The sequence below is a fragment of the Corvus kubaryi genome, unplaced genomic scaffold (assembly GCF_017639235.1).
Source record: "Corvus kubaryi isolate FWS band 111438036 unplaced genomic scaffold, C.kubaryi_AGA036_p1.0 37323, whole genome shotgun sequence".
Taxonomy (NCBI): domain Eukaryota; kingdom Metazoa; phylum Chordata; class Aves; order Passeriformes; family Corvidae; genus Corvus; species Corvus kubaryi.
The window spans coordinates 447,520-469,544 of NW_024581102.1; the positions used below are offsets into that span (position 1 = coordinate 447,520).

Below are 22,025 nucleotides of genomic sequence, written 5' to 3' on the forward strand. Positions count from 1 at the left end.
GTGCAGAACACGGATTAATGGTCATTAAAGCTTTGGGTGTAAAGGAAACCATGTTCGAAAACGCTGCAAATGCTCTGCTGGAGAGCAGACATTGAACATCTGGCTGTTTCCGAGGAAAGCAGAAGGGCTCCCTCTGGAGTGGATCCCGAAAGTAACACAGGACTTGGCTTTGAGCAGGCGGGCAGAGAAAATGGGAATCAAACGGCAACAAAGCCAAGGCGTTCTTGTCTCCTTTCCTTTACTCATCCTGTTTGCAACGAGCACTCTGGGACTCATTCAAGGAGACTCTGTCAGGGCTGAAGGATATGGATCCATGCCCAGAATATTAAGTCATTAATTAGTTTTCATGCATGGACTTGTATGTGGCAAGGAGGCAAATTAAAGGATTCCTGAAGAGACAAGAAAGCTTTCTTAGCACACGGAACACTCCCAAGAATCTCCCACAAAATCAGGTTTGAAGCCAGCAGAGAATCCCTGCTTTCAGCCCTGCGTGGCCATGCATGATTCCACAGAAGCCTCATCGATGCAGCCACCGCTCGTGGGCCCGTGGCAGCAAACCTCCCTGGGAAGGGCAGAGGAGCAGCTCCGGGACACACAGACCATGCTCTGCTGGGAGCCTGCTCCCGAACTCCCGAGAGGAAAAGGCCCCCCCATTCCCAGGGTTTATTTGCATACAAGCCAATTAACAGAAAATGGATTTCATGCAGGAAGAAAAAAAAAAAAGTCAGATCACCTACAAAGTGAAGTCAACTTACTGCCTGCTTTTGCTCTTCTTCCTAGAAACGTCGGCAAGAGAAAAAGGTGAAGAGAGAGAGGAAAGATTAATTATCATGTGAAAATGGTCATTTTCACACAAAATACCCAGTGAAAGAACAGAACATGGCACACGGTGCCAGCGCCTGCAGCACGACAGGAGCCGAGGACACAGGACATGAGGGCTGGGGGGGCACAGGTGACATCTGTCCCATGAAAGGGGCCCCTGGTGTTGGCCAAACACGTGGGATGGACATCCCAGGGCTGCGATACAGGACAGGATATCCAGGGCATATCTGCTCCTTTAGGCAGGACCTTTACTGCCTTCAGCCTGGGGCAGGGGAAGGTGTCCCTGCCCATGGCAGGGGGGAACTGGATGGGCTTCATGGTCCCTTCCAGCCCAAACCATTCCACGATCCTGTGATCCTCTCCTTCTCCAGACTCAGAGGCCTCTCGAGCTGCCCTCAAGCCAACAAACACCAGATCCATCCCCTGAAGTCTGGAACTACCATTGGGAGAGTCCAAACACACAAATGTGCCAGCACAGAGCCCAGCTGCCACAGCCTCAGAGGCAAAACATCCCCTTGGTTAGTTCCCCTGGGCACTCCAGGACCTCTGCCAATGGGAATTGCAAGGGCTGAGGAACCAGGTCTGCGAGGGGACACACTGAGGGAAAGGCACCAGAGATGCTGAGTAAGGCAAGATGTGCAGAGAGAGCAATTCCTGCACTGCAGAGCGTCTCAGGTCGGATCACTCCTAGCCTGGAGGACAAAAAAAGGTGAAATACAGGTGAATTTATCCCCTTTTGAAGCAGGGAAATGTTCACTGTGATCGGGCCTGGGCTGGTGGAGGCACATCCTGCCTTCAGCTGCAGGAGAATTGCTGGGAGTGAGCAAAATGTCACCTAGTCCAGAGTTTCCTTGGTAATTCAGACATTTCCATGGGTTTTGTCCTCTCACAGCCAAGAAGCACCACGGGTCCAACCCTGTGTGGGGGACTCTGGTGTCTCCCAAAGCAGCAATTCCAGCAGTTTCAGGTGACCCCCTGCACCGCGGCCTCGCTCGGCCAGGCAGCGCAGGGGGCAGCGGGACCATGGCCACGCACAGCCCCCCAGAAATTCAGGTCACGGAATTACAGTTCAGGGGATAAAAGCTCCTTCTGGCCTGGAAATCCACGAACACATTTATCAGCCTTCCCTCACTGATCTCCCGGCCGAGCAGGATTAACCAGACCCTTTCCCTTAATTTAAAGCAGCTTCTCCTCCCTGACCACTGAAAGCTGTTTTCCCACCGAGCCCTGCAGAGGGGCGTGGGAAGGGCTGGGGGCAATTCCACGGTTTTGAGCAGGTATTTCTGGGGTTTTCTCCCAAGACCTGGGGTTCTTTCAGGTGTGTCTGTGGTGGTGTTTGGCAGATGTGGGGCCTGGCTCTGCTCAGTGCTGGCAGTGGGGCCGGTGCTGCTGTTCCCACATCCCACATTTCCCGCTGTGCCTCCCACCAGCACCGGGACTCGCGGGACCAGATGGGGGAGCCAGGTCAGGGAAAAGATCTTAAATGATCCCCATTCCTCAAAAAAGTTGTTAGTTTGAAAAATGAGGCTTTGGCATTAAGTACAGATGTGAAAAAGCCCTGTCAGGAGGGCCGGAGCTCGCTGGGCTGAGCAGTGCAGGGATAAATCACCGGAGCAGCCGCGAGGAAATTGCTGTGGAGGAAATGGAAGCGGCGAAATGGGATCTGTCTGCTGGATTTCCGTGGAGCTGACAGTGAGAGCCCTGGGAGGAGCAGCCAGTGCTCCCCACGGAATGCTCATCGGGGCTGGGCCAGCCACGCACCCGGGGACTGCAGGAGGCTGCGGGAAAAGGGAAAGCCAAGGCAAGCCTGGATGGAGCCACAATCCCAGAATGGCTCGGGTGGGGAGGGACCTTAAATCCCACCTCGAATCCATGGGCAGGGACACCTTCCACTATCCCAGGGTGCTCCAGGCCCCGTCCAGCCTGGCCTTGGACACTGCCAGGGATCCAGGGGCAGCCACAGCCTCTCTTCCCTTCCTTCCCTCCCAATGCAGTCTGTGACTCCATGAAATTCCCATAACTGGAACCCTGGACAGAGGTGTCAACACTGGCTGGGGATGATTTGTGGAAGTCCCTCCATGCAAAACCCAACACTGACTCTCAATTGCAGCGGCCTGGGGAGCTCCCTGTGAGGGCCCAGGAGCATCAGGGCAGGACAGCCCAGGGGGTTTGAGGAACTCTGCACAAACAACCAGAAATGGTCAGAGATCACAGAACCAGAAATGGTCAGAGATCACAGAACCAGAAATGGTCAGAGATCACAGGATCAGGGTGGTCAGAGATCACAGGATCAGAAATGGTCAGAGATCACAGGATCAGAAATGGTCAGAGATCACAGAACCAGAAGTGGTCAGAGATCACAGAACCAGAAGTGGTCAGAGATCACAGAGCCAGAGTGGTCCGGCTTGGAAGGGACCTTATTCCAGGGCATTTCCCTGCCCTGAGTCCAACCATCACAGCGTGGGGAAAATGGAAGGACCTCCAGAGGACAGCTACAGATGGCCTTCCAAAGATGGGCTTTCCTGGAATCATGGAATGTCCTGAGTTGGGAGGGACCCCCAGGGATCACCCAACCCAGTCCAGCCCTGGCCCTGCCCAGACCCCCCAACAACCCCACCCTGGGCATCCCTGGCAGCGCTGTCCCAATGCTCCTGGAGCTCTGGCAGCCTCGGGGCCGTGCCCATTCCCTGGGGAGCCTGGGCAGTGCCCAGCACCCTCTGGAGGAAGAACCTTCCCTGATCTCCATCGCAAACCCCCCTGACACAGCTCCAGCCGTTCCCTGGGTCCTGTCCCCGTCACAGGGAGCAGGGATCAGAGCTGCCCCTCAGGGGGAAACTGTTGACACCTTCAAGGTCTTTCCTCACTGTCCTTTTCTTCAGAGAGGGATTTGAGGCCCCAAACCCTCAGATGAGCAGAGCTGGGTGAGCTGAATCCAGCACTAAATGGTGAAATGAAGGCAGCATTAAAAATGTAAAAAATCCTGCATAAGAAAATGGAAAAAAACCCATAAAAGCTTAACAGCTGATGTAAATTATACATGAACAGTTTTGAAAAGCTCCAAGTGATGAGAGAAGCTAAAACCTGGCGGCGAAAAATCATGTCTGGCAGGGCTAAAACCACTGAAAAGGAGAGCTGGAAATAAACACCAACATCAGGAACAAAAGAGAGCCTCGAGGCAGCGCCGCTGCTCCGGGGCCGGGGGTGACATCCCAACCAGGGCAGGAGGGATCCCTGTGTCTGCCTCATCCCTTCCCCCCGGAGTCTGCACCAGCAGACAGGGAAGCTCTGACACCAATAATGAGAAAAGGTGTCAGAAGTATCTACTAGAAATGATATTTTTAGATCAGCAGGCTGGGGAACTTGCAGCTTAAAATAATTACCTGAGCGAGGAGCTACCTGGGGCAGGGCAGGGGATTTGTGATGGATCTTGGAATGCCCAGGACTGGGGTGTGGATATTCAAACAGGGAGGTGAGACAACTTAAATAAGAGAAGATTTGGGGTGACATAATTGGGACCTTCCAGGGCCTGAAGGGGCTCCAGGAGAGCTGGAGAGGGACTGGGGACAAGGATGGAGGGACAGGAGCCAGGGAATGGCTTCCCAGTGCCAGAGGGCAGGGATGGATGGGATATTGGGAAGGAATTGTTCCCTGGGAGGGTGGGCAGGCCCTGGCACAGAGTGCCCAGAGCAGCTGGGGCTGCCCCTGGATCCCTGGCAGTGCCCAAGGCCAGGCTGGACATTGGAGCTGGGAGCAGCCTGGGACAGTGGGAGGTGTCCCTGCCCATGGCAGGGGTGGCACTGGATGGGCTTTGAGGTCCCTTCCCACCCAAACCATTCTGGGATTCTGTGACCTGACCCTGTCATTCCTTTATTCACATTTCTGTATCAGAAATTCTGACCCAGGGCCCCCCTTCCAGGTAACACAGAAGCTTTAGAACTTCAGGAAAGGAAGTCTTGCCAAGAAAAGCCGATTTTGTTATCTGAACGTATCCCAAGCTTGGCTTCTGCAGGCACTGCAGAGACACAGGATTTACCCACAACAGCCTCACCACGAAATAAAGCTGTGGTGGGAGGGCTGGGGACTGAGGGCTCCCACAGGACAGCAGGGAACCCAGCGAGGAAGAGCAGTGAAGCCCCTCTGGCTGCTGGGGGTCAGGGAAGAATTCAAACTCCAGCTCGCTTTTCCCAAATGTAAAACACATTCAAAACCTGGGCAGGGCAAAGGACCCATCCATGAAAAGAGTGGGGCAGGGGATTGTGAGGGGCTCTGCTGTCCCTGTGTGAGTGATTTAAATCCCTGAGTGAGAGGCGCCTTGGCTGAGCTGAGGAAGTGTCTGCGTAGGCAAAACTCAGGGGGGCAAAGTGCTCCTGGATTTAACGAGGGAGAACCAATGGGTGCAAACCCAACTCAAACTGAAAACCAGGCATAAATTTTTAACTGTTCAGGCACATTTGCATTGGCAGGGAAATTTCCACTTTGGATTTGTGCAGCTCCAGAGCAGATGTCTCTCTGGAAGACGCTTTAATCAAGGAGAAGCTGCGGTGCTGCGCAGGGAGCTCTGGGGGGGAAATGCAAACAACCCCATTGTGCAAGGTGTGGGACCAAATAACCCCAGTGCTCACAGCTCCGGGGGTGACCCAGGTGGGAAGGGACCTCGGGAGGGCTCCAGCCCAGCCCCCCGCTCAGAACAGCTCCACTGAACCTCAGGGCTCTGGCAGTGGGGTCTGGGGAACCCCTGAGGATGGAGCTGGTGCAGCCTCTGTGGGCCCATCCCATGGCCTGGGCATCCTCATGGGGATGAAGTTTCCCCTTCTATCCAGTTCCACTTGCTGGATAAAGTTTTTCAACAAATTTGGTAACTGCAAGGGAGCTGGAGAGGGACTGGGGACAAGGGCTGGAGGGACAGGACACAGGGAATGGCTTCCACTGCCAGAGGGCAGGGCTGGATGGGATATTGGGAAGGAATTGTTCCCTGGGAGGGCGGGCAGGCCCTGGCACAGGGTGCCCAGAGCAGCTGGGGCTGCCCCTGGATCCCTGGCAGTGCCCAAGGCCAGGCTGGACATTGGGGCTGGGAGCAGCCTGGGACAGTGGGAAGTGTCCCTGCCACCTGGGTGAGCTTTCAAGTCCCTTCCAACCCAGACCATTCTGGGATTCCAAGATTTCTGTGTTTTTAGAAGTCAGACATTAATGGGCTGAGCAGGAAGATCACAGAGCAGAAGCACTGGCTAAGGAAAAGCAGAATTCCCAAACATGGAGAGCGCTCAGGTGCACAGGGAGAGGGAATAAACCAGGCACTGCTGAGGGTGTTTGACCATCACCTCCTGTAGGGACATCCCTGCCCCAGGATAAAGGGCAGGGGTAGGAATTCCTCCCCCAGGATACAAGCCCAGGCTGAGGAGTGATGGCACTTCTGGCTACAGACACTGGGAATTCATTTGTCCCTTCCAAGTGCAGAGAAGTTCTGAATTTTCCTGGAACCATCCAGATGTGCCTCCAGCTGATCTGTCACCCCCTGAGCCACTGCCACCACTGCCCTGCCACTGTCACCACTGACAGGTCTCTCCCTCCTCCCCCACTCCCACAGCACCTTCGGGGCACCTTGTCTTGCACCAAAACCTCTCCGAGACCAAGGCTTTGCCCTTTGCTTTATATTTTGTTTCACTTAAACAGGGAAAGAATAAAGGTGTAATAGAATTTCCCACTCCAGTCACAGCTGGGAGCTCAGCCCAGGGGGGGCTCCATAAAAACAGCACAGGACCCTCGTGAGAAACCCAAACCATGACGTTTGCTGGAGCTCAGAGCCGACAGCAGAACCCTCAAGCACAACCCCCAGATGTGGCAGGGGCTGTGCAGGGTCAGCTCCTTGTCCCTGGGAGTCACATCCTGCCCTGCTCCCAGTTTAATTCCTGGTGAGAGTGGGAAGTACCGAGCTGCTGCCCCAGGTACCAAACCAAACTGCTTTAAACCCCTCCCAGCCTCGGGCTCTGGGTATTTAAACCACACAAACCTGGAAAAACACGGAGCCCCTGCACCCCAGACAGAGCTGGGATGGAAATGGCTTTTGGCAAACTCGTCCTGCTCCTCGGGAAGGGTTTTTGGGGTGTGACAGCAAAGCAGGGACCCCAAAGCACCCGGGGAAGGGAGGGATGTGCTGCCTTTCCCACAGGAGGTTCCTTACTTTGAGCAGCTTCATCAGCCCTTCCAGCTGCACCATCAGTTCTCTTCTGCTCTCCTGAAGTGCTGACATCCTCTGCTCCAGCTCATCCTTCCTCTGCCTGTGCCAGCGACGGGGAGAAAGAGGCAGAAGATAAACTCAGGGTGTTTCAAACCTCCTCAGGGAGTTCTCCTGTGTAAAAGTGTCTTTGGGTCCCATCATTGTCCTGCTCCCCATTTAAAAATCTGGAGTGAGGCTCAGCTCATGAACCTGGAGGTGACAATTCCCTGCTCCCCCCAACCCCAGAGATCTGCTCCCAGCCACGGGCAGAGGGAATCCCTGCTCAGGAGCTGAGCATTTTGAGGAAAAACTCCATTTTTTTCTTCAAGAACTCTCCGAGCATCAGAGCCCGGCATCCTGTGGAGCTCAGACAAACCAGGACGAGCTACGGGAGGAAAGGCAGAGGGAAATGAAAGAGGAGGGAAGGCTGCAGATGTCTGGAGAGGAAAAGCTGTGCCCTGTGGAGGGATGGAGCAGCAGGGACACGTTCCCTGCACCAGCACCCCGGTGACAACAGCAGCAGCACGGGAGTGACCTTCCCTTCCCTTGGCTGCACAAAACCTGTCTGGAGCTATTTCAGGAATCCTGACTCTGAGGCTCGGGTTTGTGTTTATAAAAAGCAAGGAGTGAGTAACAGAAGGAGCGGCTCAAAGGCAGACATCAGCCTGCCCCCAAGGGAGCTGGGCCCCACAAATCCAGCCATGGGAGGTGATAAACGGCCTCAGGGAAAAGCAGCATGGAAGGGATTCTTTTTTCACCTGCAGTGATTCTTGTGGGCACCAGAACGTCTCAATGCCAAGCTAAAACATCACCTACTGCAGGCTGAACCTCGGAATGCCTTCGTGACACCACGGATAACCCATCCCGGGAATTCTAGCAACAGGGCCCTTCTTTAAAGGACAGAAAACTCTGGAATATTAACAAATATTAACCAGCTGGGTGTTCCTTTCGGGAGCTTTTTGTATGTCAAAGGCTGTGCTTCTTAAATTAAGGATCTGGAGGGGCCTACAAGGAAGCCAAAGTGGGAATCTTCACCAGGGCCTGGAGAGCCAGGACACAGGGAATGGCTTCCCACTGCCAGAGGGCAGGGATGGATGGGAGATTGGGAAGGAATTGTTCCCTGGGAGGGTGGGCAGGCCCTGGCACAGGGTGCCCAGAGCAGCTGGGGCTGCCCCTGGATCCCTGGCAGTGCCCAAGGCCAGGCTGGACACTGGGGCTGGGAGCAGCCTGGGACAGTGGGAGGTGTCCCTGCCATGGCAGGGGTGGCACTGGGTGGGCTCTGAGGTCCCTTCCATCCCAAACCATTCCAGGATTCCAGGTTCCCAGGTCCTGCAGGCAGGAGGAGTCAGGCACAGCTGCACTTCCAGGCAGGGATCTGCCAGGACACAGATCCAGTGCACCCCCAAGGTCACACCTGCCAGCAGTGCTGGAGCTGACTCATCCCCACGGGCTGCCTGCAGAGTTTCAAACCTGGGACACGACTTTCCATGGATTATCATTCCCCTGCTTTCACAGCCTGAGTTCTACGCAGAACTGAGATCATCTGGTGGCTGGTGCTTACAGACAATCACATTCCAATCATCCTGCCCAGGCTGGGAAGCGTCTGGAACTTGGGAAGCACCTTCCCATCCCAGATAACCTGCCAGCTGTGACCCCCACTGCGGGAATTCCTCGAGGAGTGAGGGTTTGGGGTGGCAGAGCTGATGCTCTGTGTGCCTGTGGCACCAGGAAGGCCACGGGGGAAACCCCAAGGGCAGCGAGTCTCAGCATCAGAGAATCCCTGAGGCTGGAAAACACCTGCAGGATCACCCAGTCCTACTGATCTCTCCTTCACCAGCACTTTCCTGAACTGTACAAACAGCATTCATTTGAAGAGAGGTTTTTATTTACTCCTAAACCCACTGAAAGCTCCAGGTGCTGCCCCAGCCCTCAGAGCCCAGCCTATTCCAGCCCATTCCAGCCCAGCTCAGCCCATTCCAGCCCAGCCTATTCCAGCTAGCCCATTCCAGCCCAGCCCAGCCCATTCCAGCCCAGCCTGGCCCATTCCATTCCAGCCCAGCCTGGCCCATTCCATTCCAGCCCATTCTATTCCAGCCCATTCCAGCCCATCCCAGCCCAGCCTGGTCCATTCCAGCCCAGCTCAGCCCATCCCAGTGTCCCATTACCGCAGGAGCCTGAGCTCAGCCAGCAGGGTCGGGTTCTGCTGGGCCTTCTCGGGGGTGGGCTGAGAGGCCTGTTCATGTTCCAGCCGGAGCCGCTGAATCTCCTGCAGGATCTCCCTGGGGAAGGGACAGAGGGGGGTGAAAGAAGGACAAAGCTCAGTGTCTGCCCTGCTCTTGAGCACCTTTGCAGCCCTTCAGGATCGTTCTGTCAGCGCCCAGCCCAAGCCCAGGGGCTCTGTTCACACGTGGCTGGCACAGACTCACAGCCAGGACAGGGACGTGAGCACAGCCCTGGGAATCGCTGCAGGACATGGAGAATTTACTCCTTCCTGAGGATGGAATCACTCATGGCAATGTGTCTCCAACCCCCCCATGCAGAACAGGCTCGGAGAGCGTTCCAAGGGGACAAAGGTTCCAACTGCAGCACTCCCTGCCCTGCAGGTGCTGCAGGAAGGGCTCTGGAGCAGCACTGGGGACTTCCCACTCCCCTTCCCGAGGCAGGGAGAGCCGCAGCTCACTGGAACAGAAACCCTCAAGGTGTCCCAGAGGGAAAGGGCCCAGGCAGCACCACAGCTCAGGTCACTGTGTCCTGTGCAGAGGGAGGGCGGCCAAGGACTCCCTCAGCCCAGCAGGGATGAAACCCTTCCAAGAGCAGAGTATCACCTCCAGCTCTCCTTCCTGACAAAACTGCTGAGCTGCTCTCCTGGCAGGGCTTCCCACCAGCACTGAGTGAGAGCTCCCTTATCCAGGATCTCCAGGAATCATTCCAAATACCTCCAAGGTCTCTTGGTAGAGCACTGAAGCTACAGCGGTGCCAGGACCAAGCTGTTCCTGCTCTCCAGGAACTGGTTCTGCTCCAAACTTCCCTGGAGCAGCCTTTTCCCACTGCTGAGGGTGCCTCGGGACAGGGCTGTGCAGACAGCAGGCTCTCCCTGCCAGCCAGGCACAGGGGAACCATGGATACCAGGAGAGTCTGAGAGGCTCCACAGGTGACCCTCTGGAGCAACAAGAACCCTCTGGTTTGCTTTGGAAGGGTCCTCAAAGCCCATCCAGTGCCACTCCTGCCATGGCAGGGACACCTCCCACTGTCCCAGGCTGCTCCCAGCCCCAGTGTCCAGCCTGGCCTTGGGCACTGCCAGGGATCCAGGGGCAGCCCCAGCTGCTCTGGGCACCCTGTGCCAGGGCCTGCCCACCCTCCCAGGGAACAATTCCTGCCCAATATCCCATCCAGCCCTGCCCTCTGGCAGTGGGAAGCCATTCCCCGTGTCCTGTCCCTCCATCCCTTGGCCCCAGTCCCTCTCCAGCTCTCCTGGAGCCCCTTCAGGCCCTGCAAGGGGCTCGGAGCTCTCCCTGGATCCTTCTCTTCTCCAGGTGAGCACCCCCAGCTCTCCCAGCCTGGCTCCAGAGGGGCTCCATGCCTGGAGCAGCTCCGGGACCTCCTCTGGGCTCTCTGCAGCAGCTCCACGTCCTTGTGCTGCTGGCCCCAGGGCTGGGGCAGCTCTGCAGGTGGGGTCCCACCTGGGCACAGGGGCACAGTTCCCCCTCCCTGCTGGGGGATCAGATCCCAGCTCCGAGGTTTGGTGGATGTGCTGAGGGCTGTGGGCTCCAGTGCTCGGTGTTGGTGACGATGATTTTAAGAAGATTAGTGAAGATCAACCCATTCCCTGGGAAACAGGGGCAGGGCAGCCCCTCCCCACGGGTAATTAACTAATGTTAATGACTAACTAATCAGTTAATGAGGCAGCTACACCTCAACAAAAGCTCTGGGAAAACAATCTGGTTAATGTGAGACAAGAGCAAAGCCCAGGACCCCCGACCCGAGGCCGTACCTGTTCTTGTTCTCCAGCTCCGCGATCAGCTGCCTCTGCTGCTTGTTGACGTCGAAGCTGAAGGCCAGGTCTGCCGGCGGCCGGGGCTGGGGAGAGCAGAGGGACCACACAAATCACACAGAGCCCTCCCTGCGTGTCGGACACCTGCAGCCTTTGGCCCCAGCCCCACAGCTGCCAGCCTGCCAGCCCAGGACCACAGCCCCGGGACACGCCAAGGGCTGCTGCTGTCACCAGGCCCCAACAAGGGTGGGGGTGCTGAAGGGCTGGGCTGCCCCATCCTCCCCGTCCACAGCAGGAATTCCATTTGCTGTGTTTTGCAGGCCCTTCAGGAAACGAGACTCCCACGCCCAGAGCCTCCAGCACCGATGGCTCCTCCTGGGAACAGATCCGCTCATTCCTTTGCTCACAGAATCTTCTGGGAAACACTGAGGGACACCTCACTCTTCATCTCCTCCCACCCCTGCCATGGCAGGGACACCTCCCACTGTCCCAGGCTGCTCCCAGCCCCAGTGTCCAGCCTGGCCTTGGGCACTGCCAGGGATCCAGGGGCAGCCCCAGCTGCTCTGGGCACCCTGTGCTAGTGGAAACTGCAGCCACCACCTTTGAGTGCACAAAAACATCCCCCCAAAGTCTTCCCAAGGCTAAACAAGTAATGAAAAAATATTCTGGATTCTCCACCAACACCTAAACCTTCCAGGTTCTTCAATTTCAAAGGCTCAGCCTGAACGTTTGCAGAGGGGATGCCAAATATCCCTGGATATTTGGGGTTTTTACTCCAAAGACTGGTGGGAGTCAACAGTGTCAGCCAAAATTCCTGAAAAACCCCAACCAACTCAGCTTCTGCTGAAGCCTCAACAGCCCTGAAAGAGCAACCAAAGGGCAAGGCCCAGTTCTCTCCCAGCAGGAAAATCAGAATGGTCATCAAATCTTAAAATGAAAAAGTTCCCTGAACAGCCCCCAGGAGCAGTGAAAGCTGCCAGCCCTGCACTGGTTTTCCCAGGCAAGGCCATCAATCCTGGGTGAGCCGTGCCTGCAGTCAGGAATCAAAGATACCTCAGGTGGAAGGGATCCACAAGGATCACCAGGGCAGCTCCCTGCCAGACTGGGATTGCCCAGGGAGCACTCAGAGCTCACCTCCAGTGTCCCTGTCTGGGTGGCAGCAGGGGATTTAGGGATGGAGTTTAATCCAGCCCCCAGGGCCGGTTTGCAGCCGCTCTGCTCCTCATCCCCCTGCCTTGGGAGAGACTCTCCAAGCCTGCATCTCCTGGGCAGCAGATCCCGGCCTCCTCGGTGCCAGGACCCCATGGAGTCACGGACAGTGGGAGCCAGTGCTGCACCTGCCTGTCACTGTGGTGTCACAGGGCTCCTGGTGAGCGACAGGCAGAGGAAACAAATGACAAAAATGGCTCAGTAACCTGGTTTACCAAGGAGGAGGAGCAGGGATCCAAGAACCAAGCTGCAGATTTATCTAACGGGAGACCCGGATTACTCAGTCTTTATTTAAAAATTATGTATTAAATAGTGCCCAAAAGCTGAAGGGGGGGTTCCATGGAGGGAATATTCCAGCCATTCTTCGGCCTGTGGGCAGCATTAAGGAGATGGCAATGGGCTGTTAGCAGTGCCCGCTGCTGAGGGAAGAGCAACCACACACTGCAACAAAGAGCAACCAACGTGGGCAAGACCTAATTGTTGTAACTCATCCACACAACTCACCCTAATTAGCCCCTCATCCATAATTGAGTGTTCCTCACCTCAGGCTGGCCTGAGCAGAGCAGCAGAGGGAGACAAGCAGATGAAGCTGTGATGCTGAAAGCTGCGATTTAATCACAGTTTGGATTGTTCTCCATTGATTTCCCCACTTTATCCACGCTCCAGCAGAGGCAGGGCAGGGTGGGCAGGGCCAGCACTGCCGCAGCAGCTCTCACTCAATAAGAGGGAGTTTTGGCCGCCCATCGGCTGCAGGGGGACAAGGGCAGCTCAGCAGAGCCCTTTGGGGGCCACAGCCACGTGCCATGGGCTGCTCCTTGCGCCGTTTCCTCCTTAGGAAGCCGCGGATGTCCGGGATTAACTCCCGGAGCTGCCTCAATGCTTTTGTCCCAGCCAGACTTGGAGCCGAGGCATTTCCCCCAGGGGTGTCCCCGGGGGTGTCACTCACTCGGGGAGGGACATTTGTCCAGCACCAGCCCCCCAGGAACGGCTCCAAGGTTTTATCCCATTTGGGAAGACGCAGACACGGAGGGGCTGAGTCCGGCCTGTGGCCGCACTGCCCCATGGACAGCTCCCAGTGACCTCTGCCAGTGACTTCCAGAGAGGAGGAAGAAGCTTTGCCCAGGGCTGCTGGAGCTGGCCGGTGTTTCAGGGATCCTCTGCATTGCCAGCCCTCAGAGCACGTTAACCAGGAGAGCCCAGCCCAGCCCAGAGCCGGGCCTGGAGCGACGTCAGGAAACCGTTCTGCTCACAGCAAACCCCTCAAGGGCTCCCAGCACACACTGCTCCAGCTGGCTTTTGGCATCTCCGTGGACAAATATTCCATAATTCCTTCAGGATGCTGGGTTTTTTCCATTCTTCACTTTCATTAATGTCAAATGAATTAAAGATTCACAGAAAAACCCAGGTGGGATGGGACCCTGGGAGGTTTCCAGTCCATGCAAAGCAGGGCCAATTCACAGAGACTGCTCATGAACTTGTCTTGTCGAGCTCCAAACATCTCCAAGGAGGAAGATCCCGGTTCTTCCCTGGCCAAACACTTGGACAACAACATCTGACCATTACCAGGGTGAGAAAAGTCTTTCTGAACATCCCCATGGACATGGCACACTGTCCCCATGGACCTGGCACACTGTCCCCATGGACAGAGCACACTGTCCCCATGGACATGGCACATTGTCCCCATGGACCTGGCACACTGTCCCCATGGACACGGCACATTGTCCCCATGGACGTGGCACATTGTCCCCATGGACACGGCACATTGTCCCCATGGACAGAGCACACTGTCCCCATGGACGTGGCACACTGTCCCCATGGACACGGCACACTGTCCCCATGGACAGAGCACACTGTCCCCATGGACCTGGCACACTGTCCCCATGGACGTGGCACACTGTCCCCATGGATGTGGCACACTGTCCCCATGGACATGGCACACTGTCCCCACGGACCTGGCACATTGTCCCCATGGATGTCACCCTGCCCACAGCTCAGCAGGATGTTCCCCCACCAAGCTGCCATCCCAGCTTGGAAGAGGAAGGGAGATGTGCCACTGGCCGGGAATAATGAGGAGCTGCCAGGATTCCAAGCCCTTTGAACACAGATTCCTCCAAAATAGGAGAAATCCGGCCGTTTCAGCTGATGGGCGTTCTGGACTGGGAATGAACAGTGGAGCCAGTAAATAACTCCAGATTCCCAGTGGCCGAGCTCTGGTTGGAATGGGAACCCCCCACTGTTCCCCTTTCCCTCTCTCTCTGCCCCACGTCAGTCCCTGACACTGCTCCAGCATCTGCCCTGGGATATGGGACTTAGGAAAAGAGAGCAGGAATTTCCCACAGGTCCTTGAGGAGCCTCAGCAAACTCCAAACCCAAAGAATTGCTCCACTTCTGACCCTCCTGGAACTGCTATGGCCACACAAGAGGGTGAGGTGATTCATGGCTCTTTAGCAGCCAGGTCCTTTCAGAACCAGTCTGTGACTCCTGAAGTTTTCGTATCACTTTGTACAAAGAAGTCAAGCCATGACTAAGAGTTCTTCCAGCACCTTCCAGCGTGACAGTGACTCAGCACTTACTGTCTCAACAGCTTGGATTTCACAGGATTACATGGAAATTTCCTCCTTTTCCATCTCAACCTGAAACTTGGCACTGTGTCCCCTTAACATTTCAGCATTCCTGGTGAACGGAATGACTTTGGACATGCAACTGCTCCACTGGGCAGAGGCAGTGGGAGCTGACAGTTTGAAAAGTTTCAGCAGCATGATTCTGTTTTATTGAAGTTTTACACAAATATCTGCCCACGTCCCGCTGCCAAAGGCAGGTTCTTGGCTGAACATGCCCTGAGGGAAATTCAGGAACGTGGGAGATGGTCCCTGCAAACTCTCCTCCCCTTCCCTATGGGTAAACCAGCAAGGACAGGGATCCCCCCATCCAGCTAGCCACAAATACTCCATGGAACTCCAGTAAATTCCTGCTGTGCTCCTGTAGCCGTTTTCTGTTAGAGCAGCACTGATTTTTACCAACTGGAAACGTGTTCGCTTTGTTTTCTTCTGTAAGAAGCTGCAAACACAAACCCACCTTCCTTCCCTTCCTTCCCTTCCCCGCCTCAGGCTCCTTCCCTCTGGAATAAATCCACCCCCAGCACTCGCCCATGATTTGTTTTCCTCAGGTATCTGCACATTTCTCTCTCTCCAGCCTAAGCAGGACTAATCTGCTCATGGCCCCAGCTCCCTGACCTCATTTCCAGCCGCCCGCGCCGCCCTCCCCGTCCCCGGCGCTCCCAGCAGCGCCGGGTTCCCGCTGAGCCCGGGGAGCCGCGGTGCCGAGCAGAGCAGAGGGGGCTCCGTGCAGGGGTGGGAGCCGAGCCCCGGCTGTGCCCCCCGAGCCGTGGCGGTGCCCGCGGGAGGGGACGGGGTCACTTACGGCACTGCCGGCCTCGGCGGCCAAGCGCGCGGCGTAGCGGGCGATGAGCCGGTGCTCCTCGTCCAGCCGGCCCGGGCTGTCCAGGACACTGCAAGGAGCAAAGCAGAGTCAGGCCAGGCCCACAGGGCACAGAGACAGCGAGGGCAGAGAGAGGAGCCCCACTGGAAATCATCCCCTTTAATAATTCCCTTTTCCGTTCCCCCCACAGTGGGGACCTCGCCCCAGACTTTCCTCCAAGCAGATTTTTCTCCAGGATTCACAGATTCCAGTTGGGATGTAGGAAAATAATTTGGTTTAGGCCCAGATTTAATTTGTTTCTGAAGCACTTGAGTGCAAACTCTGTTGGTTACTCCAGGTCAACAGGGGCCACCGGAAGGATGGAGGAGGAAAGCTTTGGGAATGCAGGATGGTCCAAGCCAGGATGATTTCCATGGGGAAGAGTGGGGGGGACCCTGCTGGCCTGGGAAGAACCCTCTGTCACTCAACAACATGGGTTTAATGCCAGTGGCACTTTGTAAGTCAGCCTGACTTACACCTGACTCACACCCACCTCCCCTCACCCAGGACAGGCTGCTCATGTGAGATTGGTCCTTCATGCCCCAGCTCCAGAGGGTGACACAGCTCCAGCTGCCTCAGGTGGCCAGGCTGGACGGGGTGGGAGCCCCCTGGGACAGTGGAAGGTGTCCCTGCCCTTGGCAGGGGTGGGTGTGAGGAGCTGGTCCCACAGCAGCCCAGGATTCCCACACGGGCTGCAGCTGCCTTGGAGACGTTGCTGAAATAGGTGTTAAAAACCATCTCCAATCATCATCAGCAAGGGTGACAGAACCCTGAGGTGACAGAGAGGGACAGGGAGGTTTGAGAGAGGAAAAGCAGTGACAGCAGAGGGGACAGATCCCAGGGTGGGAAGGGACAGGCAGCACCGGGGTCCCGCTCAGGGCTGACATCCCCCTGTTAATCACTGACACCGTTAATCCAGCCAGGCAGCACAGGCAGGGCTGGATTCCCTTTGTACCTTTAAACACACTGGGGGCCAAAGGAGGATTTTTGGGTTGTGCTGATTGAAACCATCAGTGCTGAGATGTGTTCCCAGCTGGATTTGGTGCCACAGCCTTGCCACAAGGAACGAGGAAGGAAATGACAACTGGAGGAACCACTTTTAAAGCCAACAGCCAGCTGCTGGGTTTGGGAGTTGCTGGCTGTGCCCCTGGTGGGCAGAGATCCCTCATCCCATCTCCCTTGTGAAGGGAACCTCTGGATCAGGTATAGAAACCAAACTGGGATTTAATGAAAACAACAATGTGGGAATGAGGAATGTGCTTCCCGAGGCCACAGAGCCTTCCCAGCGCCACTCCCGAGGCTCCAGGTGGGATCCATGGGCAGCCCAGGGGTGCTCCAGGGAAATTCAGCATCACCACAGAGAGCAGCAAACCAAACCAGACATTCCTGGTGCACCACAAAAGCAATTCCCAGCCCACATTCCCACCTCAGGAGACAATCTGCATTTCCTCAAGCTTAACTTCAAGGGTTTGTATTTTCTTTATTCACGCAACCAATCTATATTGAATGTGATGGTTATTTAAAAATGCAGATTTAATCTCTTTTCAGTAACACCAAATTTAACAACTCAAACTCTTCCAGCCCCTGGAGTTGGCCAGGTGATGTCTGGGGTGGAACAGACCCACAGTCAGCACAGAGGGGGCTGGGATGACCATAAATTGCACTGTGAGGCCTCTGCTTGGCTGGATTAAATCCTGGAGACATCCAAGTGCACAGAGAAAGAAGGAGCTGGGGAAAGGTGAGTGAAACCAGGGGGAAAACAGACCTGAGACAGACCAGGCTCGGGGAGCTGCACAGACACCTTCACCCTGATTTATTGTCCCACAGTTCTTTGTTGAAGAACAAAAACATTCCCCATCCCACATCCTGAACCCGATGTTGCTTCCCTGCAGATCTGCTCTGCAACTGTGGCTACACAAATCTTCCCCTGCTTTTCTAAGAGATCTCTCCGTCCCTTCCACCCTTTCTGTTATCTGGTGTCTCCCAATTCCTCTCCCTGAAACTCTCCTGAAAGTGCCGTCTCTTCTCATTACAGTGAGCTACAAAATAGTTATTGACAATTTCTGGTTTTCTTGAAAACAACCTATAATTAAGAAAAGAAAGGATAATCCTTTTGGTGTTTGCTTTTAGAAATATTTTACAGGTGACAAGGAAGAGGAGTTCAAGCCAATCCCCTGGCCAGGGTTCTCCAAGTCCTGTCCTAGCCTGGCCTTGGGCACTGCCAGGGATCCAGGGGCAGCCCCAGCTGCTCTGGGCACCCTGTGCCAGGGCCTGCCCACCCTCCCAGGGAACAATTCCTGCCCAATATCCCATCCAGCCCTGCCCTCTGGCACTGGGAAGCCATTCCCTGTGTCCTGTCCCTCCAGCCCTTGTCCCCAGTCCCTCTGCAGCTCTCCTGGAGCCCCTTTAGGCCCTGCAAGGGGCTCGGAGCTCTCCCTGGATCCTTCTCTTCTCCAGGTGAGCACCCCCAGCTGTCAAGAGCAGGAAAGGGAGTAAAGGGGAAGAATAAACGCGGAGCTCGGATGGGAGCAGGATACCCGGGAGAGAGTCCAGAGGGTTCCACAGCAGCAGAAGTTTGGAGAAGGCTTACACAGAATTCCCTGTCTTAAAAACGCCCTTCCAGGTGATCTGGCCCCTTTGGACAACGTTGTGCTCCTTGCACAGTCAGTCCCTGAGCTCTCCCACTCATCCCCTGGAGCTGCAGGTCATGGCTGGCACGGGGGTGGCACAGAGAACGGAATCAGGGAATTGTGGAATGGTTTGGCCTGGAAGGGACTTTAAAGCCCATCCAGTCCCCCCCTGCCGTGGGCAGGGATGCCTTCCACCATCCCAGGGTGCTCCAGGTCAGCCTTGATGCAAAGGTCTGACCAGGGGAGGGTTCAACACCTGCTCTGGGGCCACCTGGGTCAGCCACAGAGGGGACAGACCCAAATCCACTGGAGCCACAGCGAGGAGTCAGGGAGGGACAGGGATTTTAGGGGTTCGTGGGAAAGGGCTGAGCACAGGCTCTGCCCTCCTGGCAGCAGCGCCAGGACAGTGTGAGGAGCCAGAGAAGGAAATTAAATTGGCTTGGGATGGGCCTGACACAGCAGTAACAAGGTGTCTGTGCCAGGACAGGTCCCTGAGCCAGCTCAGCAGTGACAGGACACAAGAGAGTGACACAGGGCTCGGGCAGGGCAGCGTGACAGAGGAAACTCAGCCCCATCTGATCCTGGCTGGAGGCTCCCATGGAATCACACCCTGCACAGGCGGGCAGGGTGGAGACACAGCCCAGACTCGCCTGCCCTGCTGCCAAACCCCGACAGAAATCCCAGCTGGGACAATCCAAGTGTCAGCAGGACAGGCGAGAGAGAGGCTGATACATCCTGTAATGGCTTCCCATTAGGCAGGGATGGGTGGGAGATTGGGCAGGAATTGTTCCCTGGCAGGGTGGGCAGGCCCTGGCACAGGGTGCCCAGAGCAGCTGGGGCTGCCCCTGGATCCCCGGCAGTGCCCAAGGCCAGGCTGGACACTGGGGCTTGGAGCAGCCTGGGACAGTGGGAGGTGTCCCTGCCCGTGGCAGGGGTGGCACTGGATGGGCTCTGAGGTCCCTTCCCACCCAAACCATTCAGGGATTCTCTAAGTGGATGGGATAGGATAGGATAGGATAGGATAGGACAGGACAGGACAGGACGGGATGGGATGGGATAGGATAGGATATCGGATAGGATATCAGATAGGATGGGATAGGACAAGACAGGATAGGACAGACTGTTCCAGGGACAGAGGCCACCAGCAGCCACTGGCGATGCCCCCAGCTGCCAAACAGACCCTGCAGTGTGAGATTCTGGGGGGTCAGGGGTGAAGACCCAGAGAAGTGACAGAGGAGCACAGATGTCCCCAGCCTCTCGTGCTGCCTTGGAAGACACTCCTGAACCTGAAGAAATGAGGATTTAAGAGATCCCCTTCCCCTTGGAACTCCCAGGAACCACTGTTGCTCTGGCTACAGCACCACATGACTTCCTTAAATTTAAAGGCCTGAAAAACTCAGGAACCTTGGCTGCAGTGGATGTTCCGTGGCTGCTGTGAGCTGTGGGGTGTCCCAGGAATGCCTGCCCGTGGCACTCGGAGCTCTGGGCTGGTGACAAGGTGGGGATCAGTCACAGGCTGGACTCCGTGACCTTGGGGGCCTTTCCCAACGCGGGAATTCTGGGATTCTGGGACACACACAGCAGCTCAATGTGTCGTATTCTCTTCGAGGTGCTCGGTACACAGCTTGAAGAGAGACTCCTCTGTATCTCCAAATGCAGGGATTGCAGTAATGGAGTGAAGGTGAGAGTCTGAAATTCCCTGGGCTTTAGAGTCTTGTGGAAAACGTTTTGGGCTCTCAGCTGCTGCAGGTGAGAGCAGTGATTCACCGCCGGCCTCTCCCAGGAGATGCCCTTCATCCACGCAGCAGCGGGTACGAATTTCTGCGTGACAGAGTGATGAAACAGGGCTCCAAAAATACTGCCAGAGGGTGAAGGCACGGACAGAGTGAGCCCCACAGAGCCCTCAGGTCCTGACCCCGCCTCTCCCTCCCAGCACAGCCCTGGCTCTGCACAGGCACCACTTAATTGGGCCCTGGAGTGGAACTGGAGCCCCCGGCTGTGTCCTGGGATGGAACGGGAGCGCTGCTCTGGGGGCTCCGGGCGGAAATTCCCCTGCACAGACAGAGCCATGAAATATAAATGTGCACAAAGAGCAACCCCGAGATAAAAGGAATTGATTCTTCAAAGCATTACTGCTGTTTTTTGGGAAGGGCAGAGCCAGAAACGGCTGCGTGGGGCAGGTCACGGTGGAGGGGCTGGAAGAGCTGGATCCAGGAACAGAGACAGGGCCAGGATGGGGCTGGGGCTGCGTTTGGGGTGGGGAGGGAAAGGCAGGGAGGAGAAAGAAGAACAGGGATGAGTTACAGGACAGAGCTGGGCATGAGCTGCCTGGGAAAGAAACCAGAAAGTTTCCTACTGGTGAAAGATGAGATTCCGGGATGGCCAGGGAGAGAAAAGTTAATGGATTAACCCACTTGGAATGATAAACAGGGTTTGTGTGAGGGGTTCTCTGACAGGGCGAGTGCCCGGGGTGGCACGGAGATTTCGGGGCACACCGACGCCCTTCCCTCCCTCTGCCCACGGTGCGAGGGGCACTCGGTGTCCCCGGCGCGGGGGGGGTCTGTCCCCACAGCCCGGGGTGTCCCCGGAGCCCGGCTGTCGGCACTGACCGTGCCCCGCTCCGCAGGTGCCTCACAAAGGTGGCAATCAGGGCGTGCTCGTCGCGGGCGGGGTCGGGGCTGCTGCGCTGGCACCTGGGGCGGGAGGGAGAGCAAACAAAAACAACATAAATACGGGCAGGGATGAGCGATGGACACGGAGCCAACGGGGACGAAGCAAAAGCAGCAGGAGGGACGGGGGAAAAATGTAAATGGGTTTCCATGAGTTACAGGGCGAGGAGACTTCTGCTGTGCGGGGGCAAACACAGTGAGAGGGACGCTGGGGGACATCCAGCACTGGCACAGCTGCCCAGGGAGGTCTGGAGGTGTCCCAGGAAGGCCTGGACGGGGCACTCAGTGCCCTGGGCTGGGGATGGGGCACAGTTTGGGCTGGATGACCTTGGAGGATTTTTCCAACCTCAGGGATTCTGGAATTCTGTAAATGTTCAACGAGGGCAGCTGTGGAGCCTCTTGGAATTCCCAGTAGGATCCATGGTCTTTAAGGAAGAGACTCCTGAGCATGGTTGCAGCCAGCATGCCTGGGCACAGGAGAATCCAGCCCCAGCAGCATTCCCTGTTCTCAGAATCCCAGAATCCAGAACCATTTAGGATGGAAAAGCCCTCCCAGCCCATCGAATCCCAGCTGTGCCCAGTCCCCACCTTGTCCCCAGCCCAGAGCACTGAGTGCCACCTCCAGGAATTCCTGGGACACCTCCAGGGATGGGGACTCCAAACGTCCCTGGGCAGCCCCTGCCAAGGCCTGACCATTCTTTCTATGAACAACCCAAACAAACAGCCCCAAAGTCCAAACCACAACCAAAGCAGGAGGGAAGTGATGACATCTGACAAACGAGGGGTTGGTCACCAGTGCTGCCTCTGCCACGGACCCAGCATTTGATGGATGTTTTTGTTTGGTTTGAGGACTCATGAAAATAAAGCTGCTGCAGTTTGGAGAATTTCTATGAACAGAGATCGATTGCAAGAAATATTCGTCAGAACTAATACAGAACCAGAACTAAATAAGTAATAAATAACTGTTTTTCTGTGTTATCCTCTTGGCAGGTGCTGCTCTCTGCAGCAGGATC

The 22,025-nt window shown here is 56.1% G+C and overlaps 1 protein-coding gene across 1 annotated transcript in view; it reads right to left on the reverse strand.

Annotated features, from left to right (window-relative positions):
* LOC121665384 (dystrobrevin beta-like) overlaps window positions 1-22,025 on the reverse strand; it is a 72,548-nt gene that overhangs the window by 38,798 nt on the left and 11,725 nt on the right. Inside the window, exons 3-8 of the mRNA XM_042029485.1 lie at window positions 20,953-21,036; window positions 15,657-15,744; window positions 11,028-11,113; window positions 9,202-9,315; window positions 7,001-7,097; window positions 756-776 (exon numbers count right to left, since the gene is read on the reverse strand). Of these exons, the coding sequence (XP_041885419.1) occupies window positions 756-776; window positions 7,001-7,097; window positions 9,202-9,315; window positions 11,028-11,113; window positions 15,657-15,744; window positions 20,953-21,036 (490 nt within the window). The remainder of the gene's footprint in view (window positions 1-755; window positions 777-7,000; window positions 7,098-9,201; window positions 9,316-11,027; window positions 11,114-15,656; window positions 15,745-20,952; window positions 21,037-22,025) is intronic.